The sequence below is a fragment of the Panulirus ornatus genome, chromosome 50 (assembly GCF_036320965.1).
Source record: "Panulirus ornatus isolate Po-2019 chromosome 50, ASM3632096v1, whole genome shotgun sequence".
In the NCBI taxonomy this organism is placed as follows: Eukaryota; Metazoa; Arthropoda; class Malacostraca; order Decapoda; family Palinuridae; genus Panulirus; species Panulirus ornatus.
Genome location: NC_092273.1, coordinates 2,062,040 through 2,080,924, shown reverse-complemented (window position 1 = coordinate 2,080,924; position 18,885 = coordinate 2,062,040). Strand labels below are relative to the sequence as shown.

Below are 18,885 nucleotides of genomic sequence, written 5' to 3'. Positions count from 1 at the left end.
ATGTACAACCTCGTCCCAGGACGTGAACAATACCTCCACCACAACATGTACAACTTCGTCCCAGGACATGAACAATACCTCCACCACAACATGTACAACTTCGTCCCAGGACGTGAACAATACCTCCACCACAACATGTACAACCTCGTCCCAGGACGTGAACAATACCTCCACCACAACATGTACAACCTCGTCCCAGGACGTGAACAATACCTCCACTACAACATGTACAACTTCGTCCCAGGACGTGAACAATACCTCCACCACAACATGTACAACCTCGTCCCAGGACGTGAACAATACCTCCACTACAACATGTACAACTTCGTCCCAGGACGTGAACAATACCTCCACCACAACATGTACAACTTCGTCCCAGGATGTGAACAATACCTCCACCACAACATGTACAACTTCGTCCCAGGACGTGGACAATACCTCCACTACTACATGCACAACTTCGTCCCAGGACGTGAACAATACCTCCACCACAACATGTACAACTTTGTCCCAGGATGTGAACAATATCTCCACCACAACATGTACAACCTCGTCCCAGGACGTGAACAATACCTCCACCACTACATGTACAACTTCGTCCCAGGACGTGAACAATACCTCCACCACAACTGTACAACTTGTCCCAGGATGTGAACAATTCTCCACCACAACATGTACAACCTCGTCCCAGGACGTGAACAATACCTCCACCACTACATGTACAACTTCATCCCAGGACGTGAACAATACCTCCACCACAACATGTACAACCTCGTCCCAGGACGTGAACAATACCTCCACCACAACTTGTACACCTCGTCCCCAGGACGTGAACAATACCTCACCACAACATGTACAACCTCATCCAGACGGGAACAATCCTCCACCACACATGTACAACCTCGTCCCAGGACGTGAACAATACCTCCACCACAACATGTACAACCTCGTCCCAGGACGTGAACAATACCTCCACCACAACATGTACAACCTCGTCCCAGGATGTGAACAATACCTCCACCACAACATGTACAACCTCGTCCCAGGACGTGAACAATACCTCCCCCACTACATGTACAACTTCGTCCCAGGATGTGAACAATACCTCCACAATAACATGTACAACCTCGTCCCAGGATATGAACAATACCTCCACTACAACATGTACAACCTCGTCCCAGGACGTGAACAATACCTCCACCACAACATGTACAACCTCGTCCCAGGACGTGAACAATACCTCCACCACAACATGTACAACCTCGTCCCAGGACGTGAACAATACCTCCACCACAACATGTACAACCTCGTCCCAGGACGTGAACAATACCTCCACCACAACATGTACAACCTCGTCCCAGGATGTGAACAATACCTCCACCACAACATGTACAACCTCGTCCCAGGACGTGAACAATACCTCCACCACAACATGTACAACCTCGTCCCAGGATGTGAACAATACCTCCACCACAACATGTACAACCTCGTCCCAGGACGTGAACAATACCTCCACCACAACATGTACAACCTCGTCCCAGGACGTGAACAACACCTCCACCACAACATGTACAACCTCGTCCCAGGATGTGAACAATACCTCCACCACTACATGTACAACCTCGTCCCAGGATGTGATCAATACCTCCCCTACAACATGTACAACCTCGTCCCAGGACGTGAACAATACCTCCACCACAACATGTACAACCTCGTCTCAGGATGTGAACAATACCTCCACCACAACATGTACAACCTCGTCCCAGGACGTGAACAATACCTCCACCACTACATGTACAACCTCGTCCCAGATCGTGAACAATACCTCCACTACAACATGTACAACCTCGTCCCAGGACGTGAACAATACCTCCACTACAACATGTACAACCTCGTCCCAGAACATGGACAATACCTCCACTACAACATGTACAACCTCGTCCCAGGACGTGAACAATACCTCCACCATAACATGTACAACCTCGTCCCAGGATGTGAACAATTCCTCCACTACAACATGTACAACCTCGTCCCAGGACGTGAACAATACCTCCACTACAACATGTACAACTTTGTCCCAGGATGTGAACAATACCTCCACCACAACATGTACAACCTCGTCCCAGGACGTGAACAATACCTCCACCACAACATGTACAACCTCGTCCCAGGACGTGAACACTACCTCCACCACAACATGTACAACCTCGTCCCAGGACGTGAACAATACCTCCACCACAACATGTACAACCTCGTCCCAGGACGTGAACAATACCTCCACCACAACATGTACAACCTCGTCCCAGGATGTGAACAATACCTCCACCACAACATGTACAACCTCGTCCCAGGACGTGAACAATACCTCCACTACAACGTGTACAACCTCGTCCCAGGACGTGAACAATACCTCCACCATAACATGTACAACCTCGTCCCAGGATGTGAACAATACCTCCACCTCAACATGTACAACCTCGTCCCAGGACATGAACAATACCTCCACCACAACATGTACAACCTCGTCCCAGGACGTGAACAATACCTCCACCACAACATGTACAACCTCGTCCCAGGATGTGAACAATACCTCCACTACAACATGTACAACCTCGTCCCAGGACATGAACAATACCTCCACTACAACATGTACAACTTCGTCCCAGGACGTGAACAATACCTCCACCACAACATGTACAACCTCGTCCCAGGACGTGAACAATACCTCCACCACAACATGTACAACCTCGTCCCAGGACGTGAACAATACCTCCACCACTGCATGTACAACCTCGTCCCAGGACATGAACAATACCTCCACCACAACATGTACAACTTTGTCCCAGGACGTGAACAATACCTCCACTACAACATGTACAACCTCGTCCCAGGACGTGAACAATACCTCCACCACTACATGTACAACCTCGTCCCAGGACGTGAACAATACCTCCACTACAACATGTACAACCTCGTCCCAGGACGTGAACAATACCTCCACTACAACATGTACAACCTCGTCCCAGGACGTGAACAATACCTCCACCACAATATGTACAACCTCGTCCCAGGATGTGAACAATACCTCCACCACAACATGTACAACCTCGTCCCAGGACGTGAACAATACCTCCACCACAACATGTACAACCTCGTCCCAGGACGTGAACAATACCTCCACCACAACATGTACAACCTCGTCCCAGGACGTGAACAATACCTCCACCACAACATGTACAACCTCGTCCCAGGACGTGAACAATACCTCCACCACAACATGTACAACCTCGTCCCAGGACGTGAACAATACCTCCACCACAACATGTACAACCTCGTCCCAGGACGTGAACAATACCTCCACCACAACATGTACAACCTCGTCCCAGGACGTGAACAATACCTCCACCACAACATGTACAACCTCGTCCCAGGACGTGAACAATACCTCCACTACAACATGTACAACCTCGTCCCAGGACGTGAACAATACCTCCACTACAACATGTACAACTTTTGTTTTGCACATTATGTATTTTGTTCAAGGTTTATACTGCTTGTGAATTTCTTCTTACAACATCATGGTAATGATACGTGTGGCTCATCCTGCCTTCACCTAGCCTGGCTCCTGCCTTCACCTAGCCTGGCTCCTGCCTTCACCTAGCCTGGCTCCTGCCTTCACCTATCATTCTAGGGAAGTAATTTATTCCTGAAATTTCTTCCCTCATTTTCAGGTGTCTCCATATCTGACGGTAACACAAGCCACGGTGGGAGGTGGGCGGCAGTATGGCTGGTGGCGGGTGGGTGGGAGGTGGGCGGGAGTATGGCTGGTGGCGGGTGGGTGGGAGGTGGGCGGGAGTATGGCTGGTGGCGGGTGGGTGGGAGGTGGGCGGGAGTATGGCTGGTGGCGGGTGGGTGGGGGTGGGCGGCAGTATGGCTGGTGGCGGGTGGGTGGGAGGTGGGCGGGAGTATGGCTGGTGGCGGGTGGGTGGGAGGTGGGCGGCAGTATGGCTGGTGGCGGGTGGGTGGGAAGTGGGCGGGAGTATGGCTGGTGGCGGGTGGGTGGGGGGTGGGCGGCAGTATGGCTGGTGGCGGGTAGGTGGGAGGTGGGCGGGAGTATGGCTGGTGGCGGGTGGGTGGGAGGTGGGCGGCAGTATGGCTGGTGGCGGGTGGGTGGGAGGTGGGCGGGAGTATGGCTGGTGGCGGGTGGGTGGGAGGTGGGCGGGAGTATGGCTGGTGGCGGGTGGGTGGGAGGTGGGCGGGAGTATGGCTGGTGGCGGGTGGGTGGGGGGTGGGCGGCAGTATGGCTAGTGGCGGGTGGGTGGGAGGTGGGCGGGAGTATGGCTGGTGGCGGGTGGGTGGGAGGTGGGCGGCAGTATGGCTGGTGGCGGGTGGGTGGGAGGTGGGCGGGAGTATGGCTGGTGGCGGGTGGGTGGGGGGTGGGCGGCAGTATGGCTGGTGGCGGGTGGGTGGGAGGTGGGCGGGAGTATGGCTGGTGGCGGGTGGGTGGGGGGTGGGCGGCAGTATGGCTGGTGGCGGGTGGGTGGGAGGTGGGCGGGAGTATGGCTGGTGGGTCCCCAGGAGGCAGGCCGCCCCGAGCGGGGGTCGGGTGACAACGCTCCCGCCCACAGACCGAAAACTGAGAAGGTGAAGAATTTTGCTCACGGGTTTGTTGGTCATGGTGGGTGGTTCCCTGAGTGCTGGGGGGGTGGGGGGATGGGGGAGGGGGAGAGGCTGAGGTTACAGGGGAGATCTTAAGACGGGAGGGGAGGATTGCTGTACAGGGCAGGGGAGAGACGAGGGGAAGTGGGAGAGAAGTTACTGAGGTGGGAGAGGAAGAGTTGAGGGGAAGAGAAAATGTGGAAGAAGACCATCACACCTGCTGGGGAGGGGACATCACACTGGATGGGGAGGGGACATCACACTGGCTGGGGAGGGGACATCACACTGGATGGGGAGGGGACATCACACTGGCTGGGGAGGGGTCATCACACTGGCTGGGGAGGGGACATCACAGTGGCTGGGGAGGGGACATCACACTGGATGGGGAGAGGACATCACACTGTCTGGGGAGGGGTCATCACACTGGCTGGGGAGGGGACATCACACTGGCTGGGGAGGGGTCATCACACTGGCTGGGGAGGGGACATCACACTGGATGGGGAGGGGACATCACACTGGCTGGGGAGGGGTCATCACACTGGCTGGGGAGGGGACATCACACTGGATGGGGAGGGGACATCACACTGGCTGGGGAGGGGTCATCACACTGGCTGGGGAGGGGACATCACAGTGGCTGGGGAGGGGACATCACACTGGATGGGGAGGGGACATCACACTGGCTGGGGAGGGGTCATCACACTGGCTGGGGAGGGGACATCACACTGGCTGGGGAGGGGAAATCACACTGGCTGGGGAGGGGACATCACAGTGGCTGGGGAGAGAACATCACACTGGCTGAGGAGGGGACATCACAGTGGCTGGGGAGGGAACATCACACTGGCTTGGGAGGGGTCATCACACTGGCTGGGGAGGGAACATCACACTGGCTGGGGAGGGGTCATCACACTGGCTGGGGAGGGGACATCCACACTGGATGGGGAGGGGGACAACACAGTGGCTGGGGAGGGAACATCACACTGGCTGGGGAGGGGACATCACACTGGCTGGGGAGGGGACATCACACTGGATGGGGAGGGGACATCACAGTGGCTGGGAGGGGTCATCACACTGGCTGGGGATGGGGACCCCCCATCACAGTTGGCTGGGGAGGGGTCATCACACTGGATGGGGAAGGGGGGGACACTCACACTGGTTGGGAGGGGACATCAACACTTGGCTGGGGAGGGGGTCATTACACTGGCTGGGGAGGTGGGAACATCACAGTGCTGGGGAGGGGACATCACACTGGGATGGGGAGTGGACATCACACTGGCTGGGGAGGGGTCATCAACACTGGCTGGGGAGGGGACATCACACTGGCTGGGGATGGGGACATCACACTGGCTGGCGATGGGACATCACAGTGGCTGGGGAGAGAACATCACACTGGCTGAGGAGGGGACATCACAGTGGCTGGGGAGGGAACATCACACTGGCTGGGGAGGGGACATCACACTGGCTGGGGAGGGGTCATCACACTGGCTGGGGAGGGGTCATCACACTGGCTGGGGAGGGGACATCACACTGGCTGGGGAGGGGACATCACACTGGCTGAGGAGGGGATATCACACTGGTGGGGAGGGAACATCACACTGGATGGGGAGGGGACATCACACTGGCTGGGGAGGGGACATCACACTGGCTGGGGAGGGAACATCACACTGGCTGGGGAGGGGTCATCACACTGGCTGGGGAGGGGACATCACACTGGCTGGGGAGGGGACATCACACTGGCTGAGGAGGGGACATCACAGTGGCTGGGGAGGGAACATCACACTGGATGGGGAGGGGACATCACACTGGCTGGGGAGGGGACATCACACTGGCTGGGGAGGGGACATCACACTGGCTGAGGAGGGGACATCACAGTGGCTGGGGAGGGAACATCACACTGGCTGGGGAGGGGACATCACACTGGCTGAGGAGGGGACATCACACTGGCTGAGGAGGGAACATCACACTGGCTGGGGAGGGGACATCACACTGGCTGGGGAGGGGACATCACACTGGCTGAGGAGGGGACATCACAGTTGCTGGGGAGGGAACATCACACTGGCTGGGGAGGGGACATCACACTGGCTGGGGAGGGAACATCACACTGGCTGGGGAGGGGACATCACAGTGGCTGGGGAGGGGACATCACACTGGCTGGGGAGGGAACATCACACTGGCTGGGGAGGGGACATCACACTGGCTGGGGAGGGAATATCACACTGGCTGGGGAGGGGACATCACACTGCCTGGGGAGGGGACATCACACTGCCTGGGGAGGGGACATCACACTGGCTGGGGAAGGGACGTCACACTGGCTGGGGAGGGGACATCACAGTGGCTGGGGAGGGAACATCACACTGGCTTTGGAGGGGACATCACAGTGGCTGGGGAGGGGACATCACAGTGGCTGGGGAGGGGACATCACACTGGCTGGGGAGAGAACATCACACTGGCTGAGGAGGGGACATCACAGTGGCTGTGGAGGGGACATCACACTGGCTGAGGAGGGAACATCACACTGGCTTTGGAGGGGACATCACACTGGCTGGGGAGGGAACATCACACTGGCTGGGGAGGGGACATCACACTGGCTGGGGAGGGAACATTACAGGGGCTGAGGAGGGGACATCACACTGGCTGGGGAGGGAACATCACACTGGCTGGGGAGGGGACATCACACTGGCTGGGGAGGGAATATCACAGTGGCTGGGGGGGGGACATCACAGTGGCTGGGGAAGGGACGTCACACTGGCTGGGGAGGGGACATCACACTGGCTGGCGAGGGAACATCACAGTGGCTGAGGAGGGGACATCACAGTGGGTGGGGAGGGAACATCACACTGGCTGGGGAGGGGACATCACAGTGGCTTGGGAGGGGACATCACAGTGGCTGGGGAAGGGACGTCACACTGGCTGGGGAGGGGACATCACACTGGATGGGGAGGGGACATCACACTGGCTGGGGAGGGGACATCACAGTGGCTGGGGAAGGAACATCACATTGGCTGGGGAGGGGACATCACACTGGCTGGGGAGGGGACATCACACTGGCTGGGGAGGGGACATCACACTGGCTGGGGAGGGGACATCACACTGGCTGAGGAGGGGACATCACACTGGCTGAGGAGGGGACATCACACTGGCTGGGGAGGGGACATCACACTGGCTGAGGAGGGGACATCACACTGGCTGGGGAGGGGACATCACAGTGGCTGGGGAGGGGACATCACACTGGATGGGGAGGGGACATCACAATGGCTGGGGAGGGGACATCACAGTGGCTGGGGAGGGGACATCACACTGGCTGAGGAGGGGACATCACACTGGGTGGGGAAGGGACGTCACACTGGCTGGGAAGAGGAAACCGCTGGTGTGGCTGTAGTACAGGGTGTACACGACTGGTGTGGCTGTAGTACAGGGTGTGCACGACTAGTGTGGCTGTAGTACAGGGTGTACACGACTAGTGTGGCTGTAGTACAGGGTGTACACGACTAGTGTGGCTGTAGTACAGGGTGTACACGACTAGTGTGGCTGTAGTACAGGGTGTACACGACTAGTGTGGCTGTAGTACAGGGTGTGCACGACTAGTGTGGCTGTAGTACAGCGTGTACACGACTAGTGTGGCTGTAGTACAGGGTGTACACGACTGGTGTGGCTGTAGTACAACGTGTACACGACTAGTGTGGCTGTAGTACAGGGTGTACACGACTAGTGTGGCTGTAGTACAGGGTGTACACGACTGGTGTGGCTGTAGTACAGGGTGTACACGACTAGTGTGGCTGACCTCTTAACTTCGTCTTTACCCATATGCTCCCCTCACCTCCCTCTTACCCAGTACTTACCCATGACTTCCTTCTTACCCACTAGTTACTCATTACTTGCTGTACTTCTCCCCGACCTTCCTCTCAACTAATCCTGACCTTGCTGTTACCAGTGACGTCGTGTTATCTGGTGTTATGAACCATTCCCTGCTCACACTTGTTCATCCCACATCTCGCACTCCACCACACACTTCCTCCTGGCCCACCCACACCCATCACGTCGGGACTCACCCTTCTTGCACCTCCTCTCCCTCCCAGCTCTCACATTCTCCCTCCTCTCCCACAGTTCAGAGTCTGGAGCCACAGTTCCTGGAGCCGCTACAGAACGTGACGGTGACGGAGGGACGCGAGGCCACCTTCACCTGCGTCGTCGACCACCTGGGAGGTTATCGGGTAGGTTTGCACACGGCCCACACCTTCAACATTCCCCTCTCTCTCTCTGCCCACCTACACACTTCTCTCTGCCCACCTACACACTTCTCTGCCCACCTACACATTTCTCTGCCCACCTACACACTTCTCTGCCCACCTACACACTTCTCTCTGCCCACCTACACACTTCTCTCGCATCTTTTAAAATCACTTCGACATTTTGATCCGTTTACATAAGCTTCAGTGAGTCCCATGATCCGCTACTGAAATTCATTTGGCTTCAGTGAGTCACCTAGACAGTCACCAGGCTTTTCAGACTCACCTAAATAGTCACCTGGCCTCCTGAACTCACCCAGACACTCGCCTTGCCTCCTGAACTCACCTACACAGTCACCTGGCCTCCTGGACTCACCTAGACAATCACATGGCCTCCTGGACTCACCTAGATGGTCACTTGGTCTTCTGGACTCACCCAGACAGTCACCTGGCTCCTGGACTCATTCCGACAGCCACCTGGCCTCCTGAACTCATCTATACTGTCACCTGTCCTTATAGACTCGCCTAGACAGTCACCTAGACTCACTTAGACAATCACATTACCTCCTAGACTTACCTAGACAGTCACCTGGCCTCCTCGACTTATGTACACAGTCACCTGGCCTCCTCGACTTATGCACACAGTCACCTGGCCTCTTCGACTTATGTACACAGTCACCTGGCCTCCTCGACTTATGTACACAGTCACCTGACCTCCTCGACCTATGTACACAGTCACCTGGCCTCCTCGACTTATGTACACAGTCACCTGGCCTCCTCGACATATGTACACAATCACCTGGCCTCCTCGACTTATGTACACAGTCACCTGGCCTCCTCGACGTATGTACAATCACCTGGCCTCCTCGACTTATGTACACAGTCACCTGGCCTCCTCGACCTATGTACACAGTCACCTGGCCTCCTCGACCTATGTGCGCAGTCACCTGGCCTCCTCGACTTATGTACACAGTCACCTGGCCTCCTCGACCTATGTATACAGTCACCTGGCCTCCTCGACTTATGTACACAGTCACCTGGCCTCCTCGACTTATGTACACAGTCACCTGGCCTCCTCGACCTATGTACACAGTCACCTGGCCTCCTCGACCTATGTACACAGTCACCTGGCCTCCTCGACCTATGTACGCAGTCACCTGGCCTCCTCGACTTACGTACACAGTCACCTGGCCTCCTCGACTTACGTACACAGTCACCTGGCCTCCTCGACCTATGTACGCAGTCACCTGGCCTCCTCGACTTACGTACACAGTCACCTGGCCTCCTCGACTTATGTACACAGTCACCTGGCCTCCTCGACTCAAGTAAACATTATCCTTGAGTCATATAGACACTCTCTTGGCCTCCTTGAGTCATTGAGACCTTTCCTGACCTCTTTGAGTCATCTAGACGGTTTTCTGGCTTCCATGAGTCAACTAGATAATCTCATGGCCTCCTTGAGTCATCTAGATAGTGTTCTGGTCTGAGTCATCTAGTCTCCTCACGTCCTAGAGTCACCCAGTTAGTCTCCTGGCTTCCTTGAGTCCTCTATACAGTCTCCTGGCCTCCTTGAGTCCTCTATACAGTCTCCTGGCCTCCTTGAGTCCTCTATACAGTCTCCTGGCCTCCTTGAGTCCTCTATACAGTCTCCTAGCCTCCTTGAGTCCTCTATACAGTCTCCTGGCCTCCTTGAGTTCTCTATACAGTCTCCTGGCCTCCTTGAGTCCTCTATACAGTCTCCTAGCCTCCTTGAGTTCTCTATACAGTCTCCTGGCCTCCTTGAGTCCTCTATACAGTCTCCTGGCCTCCTTGAGTCCTCTATACAGTCTCCTGGCCTCCTTGAGTCCTCTATACAGTCTCCTAGCCTCCTTGAGTCCTCTATACAGTCTCCTGGCCTCCTTGAGTCCTCTATACAGTCTCCTGGCCTCCTTGAGTCCTCTATACAGTCTCCTGGCCTCCTTGAGTCCTCTATACAGTCTCCTGGCCTCCTTGAGTTCTCTATGCAGTCTCCTGGCCTCCTTGAGTCCTCTATACAGTCTCCTGGCCTCCTTGAGTTCTCTATACAGTCTCCTGGCCTCCTTGAGTCCTCTATACAGTCTCCTAGCCTCCTTGAGTTCTCTATACAGTCTCCTGGCCTCCTTGAGTCCTCTATACAGTCTCCTGGCCTCCTTGAGTCCTCTATACAGTCTCCTGGCCTCCTTGAGTCCTCTATACAGTCTCCTGGCCTCCTTGAGTCCTCTATACAGTCTCCTGGCCTCCTTGAGTCCTCTATACAGTCTCCTGGCCTCCTTGAGTCCTCTATACAGTCTCCTGGCCTCCTTGAGTCCTCTATACAGTCTCCTGGCCTCCTTGAGTTCTCTATGCAGTCTCCTGGCCTCCTTGAGTCCTCTATACAGTCTCCTGGCCTCCTTGAGTCCTCTATACAGTCTCCTGGCCTCCTTGAGTTCTCTATACAGTCTCCTGGCCTCCTTGAGTCCTCTATACAGTCTCCTGGCCTCCTTGAGTCCTCTATACAGTCTCCTGGCCTCCTTGAGTCCTCTATACAGTCTCCTGGCCTCCTTGAGTCCTCTATACAGTCTCCTGGCTTCCTTGAGTCCTCTATACAGTCTCCTGGCCTCCTTGAGTTCTCTATGCAGTCTCCTAGCCTCCTTGAGTCCTCTGTACAGTCTCCTGGCCTCCTTGAGTTCTCTATACAGTCTCCTGGCCTCCTTGAGTCCTCTATACAGTCTCCTGGCCTCCTTGAGTCCTCTATACAGTCTCCTGGCCTCCTTGAGTTCTCTATACAGTCTCCTGGCCTCCTTGAGTCCTCTATACAGTCTCCTAGCCTCCTTGAGTCCTCTATACAGTCTCCTGGCCTCCTTGAGTCCTCTATACAGTCTCCTGGCCTCCTTGAGTCCTCTATACAGTCTCCTGGCCTCCTTGGGTCCTCTATACAGTCTCCTGGCCTCCTTGAGTCCTCTATACAGTCTCTTGGCCTCCTTGACTTCTCTATGCAGTCTCCTGGCCTCCTTGAGTCCTCTATACAGTCTCCTGGCCTCCTTGAGTCCTCAATACAGTCTCCTGGCCTCCTTGAGTCCTCTATACAGTCTCCTGGCCTCCTTGAGTTCTCTATGCAGTCTCCTGGCCTCCTTGAGTCCTCTATACAGTCTCCTGGCCTCCTTGAGTCCTCTATACAGTCTCCTGGCCTCCTTGAGTCACGTCGTCACATCTTTGACGTTGCTGACGAACATACACACTTCTCTGTACCTCTTCTCACAAGTACAGTAATAATTATAATGATAATAGTTATGATAATGATAATAAATCCTTTATTATCATTGTTTTCATTATTATCATCATTATTATTATTATTATTATTATTATTATTATTATTATTATTATTATTATTATTATTATTATCATTATTATTATTATTATTATTATTATTATTATTATTATTATTATTATTATTATCATTATTAGTATTATTATAATTATTGTTATTATATTATTATTATTATTATTATTATTATTATTATTATTATTATTATTATCATTATTATTATTATTATTATTATTATTATTATTATTATTATTATTATTATAATTATTATTATTATCATTAATTATTATCATTATCATTACTATTATTATCATTATTATTATTATCATTATTATATTATCATTATTATCATTATTATTATAATCATTATTATTCATTATCATTGTTGTTGTTGTTGTTGTTAGTTCGTGGTGAGGGTGAGGTCATTATGTTGGTTCCTGTGTAATAAGTAAGTGAGTTCGTGAGTGACCTTGTAAGACGTGATGTAGTGAGAGGTTACGAGTCATGTTGGGTCAACAAGAGTTTATTTGTCAGTCTTGGTGAGTGTCAAGGTTGAGTCATGACCTGGACCTCGGCCTGCCAGCCTGCCAGGTTGAGTCATGACCTGGACCTCGGCCTGCCAGCCTGCCAGGTTGTGGAAGGTGTCATACGGCGTGACTACTCCCATGACACCGGGACTATCATATCATATCATATCATCATGTGTCTTGTGTCATATCCTCACTCACGTATGAATGACATAACAGTCTGCCTACGTCTATCTTGTGTCCTGGCCGGGGAGGTGTGTAGGTGGGTGTCCTGGCCGGGGAGGTGTGTGTAGGTGGGTGTCCTGGCCGGGGAGGTGTGTGTAGGTGGGTGTCCTGGCCGGGGAGGTGTGTGTAGGTGGGTGTCCTGGCCGGGGAGGTGTGTGTAGGTGGGTGTCCTGGCCGGGGAGGTGTGGGCGTCGGGCACAAAACACACCCGACAAAGTTATTCTGATGACGCCCACCACCACGCCCCTGCCCGGCCCACAGTGGTCCCCTGGTGTTCCCTGCCACACCACCACGCCCCTGCCCGGCCCACAGTGGAACAGTGTGGGAGTTTAGAGAGTGTTCATGGGAGATACCGCCTGTGTGGGGAGATAAGCAAGGGGATGGTGGGAGAGAGAGATCCAAAGAGAGGACTTCTTTGTGGAGATATCCAGTGGCAAAATAGTATGGGGAGAAAAGCAGATGTGGGTAGAGAACCATAAGGAAGACAGATAGTGTGGAGAGAGAGCTAAAAGCAAGAACCAGTGTGGGGAGAGAAGCAGAGGAAGATACTCTGTGTGGGGAGACAACCAGAGGAATGAGAGTCAGTGTGGGGAGAGAGCCAGAGGGAAAACATTTATTGTGGGGAGATAACCAGTAAGAAGATTTTTGGTTTGGATGAGAGCCAGAGTGAAGACGGTCAGTGTGGGGAGATAACCAGAGGAAAAATGGATGAGGGGACAAAACAAGTGGGAAGAAATCCACGGAAAGACATTGTTTGTGGTGAGATAACCACTGGTAAGGTTGTTTGTGGTTAGATAACCACTGGTAAGATTGTTTGTGGTGAGATAACCACTGGTAAGATTGTTTGTGGTGAGATAACCACTGGTAAGATTGTTTGTGGTTAGATAACCACTGGTAAGATTGTTTGTGGTTAGATAACCACTGGTAAGATTGTTTGTGGTTAGACAATCACTGGTAAGATTGTTTGTGGTCAGACAATCACTGGTAAGATTGTTTGTGGTTAGATAACCACTGGTAAGATTGTTTGTGGTTAGATAACCACTGGTAAGATTGTTTGTGGTTAGATAACCACTGGTAAGATTGTTTGTGGTGAGATAACCACTGGTAAGATTGTTTGTGGTTAGATAACCACTGGTAAGATTGTTTGTGGTTAGATAACCACTGGTAAGATTGTTTGTGGTGAGATAACCACTGGTAAGATTGTTTGTGGTGAGATAACCACTGGTAAGATTGTTTGTGGTTAGATAACCACTGGTAAGGTTGTTTGTGGTTAGATAACCACTGGTAAGATTGTTTGTGGTTAGATAACCACTGGTAAGATTGTTTGTGGTTAGATAACCACTGGTAAGATTGTTTGTGGTGAGATAACCACTGGTAAGATTGTTTGTGGTTAGATAACCACTGGTAAGGTTGTTTGTGGTTAGATAACCACTGGTAAGATTGTTTGTGGTTAGATAACCACTGGTAAGATTGTTTGTGGTGAGATAACCACTGGTAAGATTGTTTGTGGTGAGATAACCACTGGTAAGATTGTTTGTGGGTAGAGAATAATTGGTAGTTTGGGGCGAGAACTGGATGATGTGGGGAGAAAGTAAGAGGGAAGACAGACAGTCTGGGGAGAGAACCAGATGAAACTATTCGATGTGGACACAGAGCCAGATGGAAGGTATTCAGTGTGGGAGAGAAAACAGTCAGTGTGGGGAAATAACTAGGACGAAGAAATCAATGTGGGAGAAAACCAGAGGAAAGATTGTATTTGAGTGAAAGAAACATGTTTGTGTGAGAGCGTGTTAGGGGAAGGCTTCTGCATGTTAACATACTAAACTTCCTCCCATACTACACGATATTTATAATGAAAACCTAAAAACTATATATATATATATATATATATATATATATATATATATATATATATATATATATATATATATATATATATATATATGTATATATTTATATTATATTATATTTTTTCTTATACCTAGTCCCAGTCTCCCGCGTTAGCGAGGTAGCGCAAGGAAACAGACGAAAGAATGGCCCAACCCACCCACATATACATGTATATACATACATGTCCACATACTCACATAGACATACCTATACATTTCAACGTATACATATATAAACAGACACAGACATATATATATATATATATATATATATATATATATATATATATATATATATATATATATATATATATATATATATATATACACACACACACATGTACATATTCATACATGCTGCCTACATCCATTCCCGTCGCCACCCCGCGACACATGAAATGGCACCCCCTTCCCCCCGCACGCGCGCGAGGTAGCGCTAGGAAAAGACAACAAAGGCCACATTCGTTCACACTCACTCTCTAGCTGTCATGTATAATGCACCGAAACCACAGCTCCCTTTCCATATTCAGGCCCCACAGAACTTTCCATTGTTTACCCCAGACACGTCACATGCCCTGGTTCAGTCCATTGACAGCACGTCGACCCTGGTATACCACATCGTTCCAATTCACTCTATTCCTTGCACGCCTTTCACCCTCCAGTATGTTCAGGCCCCGATCGCTCAAAATCTTTTTCACTCCATCCTTCCACCTCCAATTTGGTCTCCCACTTCTCGTTCCCTCCACCTCTGACACATATATCCTCTCTGTCAATCTTTCCTCACTCATTCTCTCCATGTATCCAGACCATCTAAATACGCCCGCCTCTGCTCTCTCAATCACACTCTTTTTATTACCACACATCTCTTTTACCCTTACATTAATTACTCGATCAAACCACCTCACACCACATATTGTCCTCAAACATCTCATTTCCAACACATCCACCCTCCTGCGCACAATCCTATATATAGCCCACGCCTCGCAACCATATAACATTGTTGGAACCACTATTCCTTCAAACATATCCATTTTTGCTTTCCGAGATAATGTTCTCGCCTTCCACACATTCTTCAACGCTCCCAGAACTTTTGTCCCCTCCCTCACCCTGTGACTCACTTCCGCTTCCATGGTTCCATACGCTGCTATAACCAATCCCAGATATATATATATATATATATATATATATATATATATATATATATATATATATATATATATATATATATATATTAGTAGTATACTTAAATACTGTTTACGCGTCAGCGAGGTAGCGTCGGGAAACAGACGTAGATTAGCCCGTCCTTTCATATACACATATTTATACATAAACGCCCATGTACGCACATACCGATAGACACACGCTCACATATGCACATATACGCATATATATATATATATATATATATATATATATATATATATATATATATATATATATATATATATATATATATATTCATACTATTCGCTATTTTCCGCGTTAGCGAGGTGGCGTTAAGAACAGAGGACTGAGTCAATGAGGAAATATCCTCACTTGGCTCCCTTCTCTGTTCCTTCTTTTGGAAAATTGAAAACGAGATGGGAGGATTTCCAGCGCCCCGTTCCCTTCCCTTTAGTCGCCTTCTACGACACGCAGGGAATACGTGGGAAGTATATTTTCTCCCCTATCCCAAGGGATATATATATATATATATATATATATATATATATATATATATATATATATATATATATATATATATATATATATGAGGGTGAAAGGAGGGCAAGGAATAGAGTGAATTGGATCGATGTGGTATACCGGGGTTGACGTGCTGTCAGTGGATTGAATCAGGGCATGTGAAGCGTCTGGGGTAAACCATGGAAAGTTGTGTGGGGCCTGGATGTGGAAAGGGAGCTGTGGTTTCGGGCATTATTGCGTGGCAGCTTAGAGACTGAGTGTGAACGAATGGGGCCTTTGTTGTCTTTTCCTAGTGCTACCTCGCACACATGAGGGGGGAGGGGGATGGTATTCCATGTGTGGCGAGGTGGCGATGGGAGTGAATGGGGGCAGACAGTGTGAATTGTGTGCATGGGTATATATGTATGTGTCTGTGCATGTATATATATATATATATATATATATATATATATATATATATATATATATATATATATATATATATATGTGTGTGTGTGTACATTGAGATGTATAGGTATGTATATTTGCGTGTGTGGACGTGTGTGTGTATACATTGTGCATGGGGGTGGGTTGGGCCATTTCTTTCGTCTGTTTCCTTGCGCTACCTCGCAAACGCGGGAGACAGCGACAAAGCAAAATAAATATAAATATATATATATATATATATATATATATATATATATATATATATATATATATATATATATATATATATGTGTGTGTGTGTGTGTGTGTGTGTGTGTATAAAATCACAATAATTTCGTCATTGCTATCCTGCCACAAGGAAACATGATAATTCTGAGCGCTTTCGTGTATTACCACATCTTAAGAGGACTAGTACAGAGTGAGATGCAGCAGAGGTCATGTATACACACACACACACACACACACACCACACACACCACACACACACACCTGAAGGGAACGTGGCACCAGGGACGACCCCTGGGGACCGTTGTTGTGGTTGTGGTTGGTGTAGCACCAGGGACGACCCCTGGGGACCGTTGTTGTGGTTGTGGATGGTGTAGCACCAGGGACGACCCCTGGGGACCGTTGTTGTGGTTGTGGATGGTGCAGCACCAGGGACGACCCCTGGGGATCGTTGTTGTGGTTGTGGTTGGTGTAGCACCAGGGACGACCCCTGGGGACCGTTGTGGTTGTGGTTGTGGATGGTGTAGCACCAGGGACGACCCCTGGGGACCGTTGTTGTTGTGGTTGTGGTTGTGGATGGTGTAGCACCAGGGACGACCCTGGGGACCGTTGTTGTTGTGGTTGTGGTTGTGGATGGTGTAGCACCAGGTACGACCCCTGGGGACCGTTGTTGTGGTTGTGGATGGTGCAGCGCCAGGGACGACCCCTGGGACCGTTGTTGTGGTTGTGGTTGTGGATGGTGCAGCACCAGGGACGACCCCTGGGGACCGTTGTTGTTGTGGTTGTGGATGGTGCAGCACCAGGGACGACCCCTGGGGACCGTTGTGGTTGTGGTTGTGGTTGGTGTAGCACCAGGGACGACCCCTGGGGACCGTTGTTGTTGTGGTTGTGGTTGTGGATGGTGCAGCTCCAGGGACGACCCCTGGGGACCGTTGTGGTTGTGGATGGTGCAGCACCAGGGACGACCCCTGGGGACCGTTGTTGTGGTTGTGGTTGGTGTAGCACCAGGGACGACCCTGGGGACCCGTTGTGGTTGTGAGTTGTGGATGGTGCAGCAACCAGGGACGACCCCTGGGGGACCGTTGATGTGTGGTTGTGGATGGTGCAGCGCCAGGACGACCCCATGGGGACCGTGTTGTTGTGGTTTGGTGATAGCACCTAGGGGACGACCCTAGGGACCGTTTGTTGTGGTTGTGGATGGTGAGCGCCAGGGACGACCCCTGGGGACCGTTGTTGTTGTGGTTGTGGTTTTGATGGTGTAGCACCAGGACGACCCTGGGGACCGTTGGTTGTGGTTGTGGATGGTGTAGCTCCAGGGACGCCCCCCTGGGGACCGTTGTTTGTGGATGTGGATGGTGCAGCCCAGGGACGACCTGGCGACCGTTGTTGTGGTGTGAGGATGGTGATAGCACCAGGGACGACCCCTGGGGGACCGTTTGTTTGTGGATTGATGGATGGTGCAGAAAACACCGGGACGACCCCTGGGGACCGTTTTGGTTCGTGGGTTGTGGATGGTGCAGCACCAGGGACCGACCCCTGGGACCGTTGTTTGTGGTTGTGGTTTGGTGTAGCACCAGGGACGACCCCTAGGGGACCGTTGTGATGTGGTGTGGATGGTGTAAGCACCCGGGACGACCCCTGTGGTACCGTTGTTTTGGTTGTGGTTGTGGATGGTGCAGCGCCAGGGACGACCCCTAGGGACCGTT

The 18,885-nt window shown here is 51.3% G+C and overlaps 1 protein-coding gene across 2 annotated transcripts in view; it reads left to right on the top strand.

Moving 5' to 3' along the window:
• The window catches only part of LOC139764478 (neurotrimin-like), a 332,927-nt gene that overhangs the window by 250,621 nt on the left and 63,421 nt on the right, over positions 1-18,885 (top strand). For both annotated transcript variants that reach the window (XM_071691050.1, XM_071691051.1), the window contains one exon: positions 8,761-8,867. In XM_071691050.1, the coding sequence (XP_071547151.1) occupies positions 8,761-8,867 (107 nt within the window). The remainder of the gene's footprint in view (positions 1-8,760; positions 8,868-18,885) is intronic.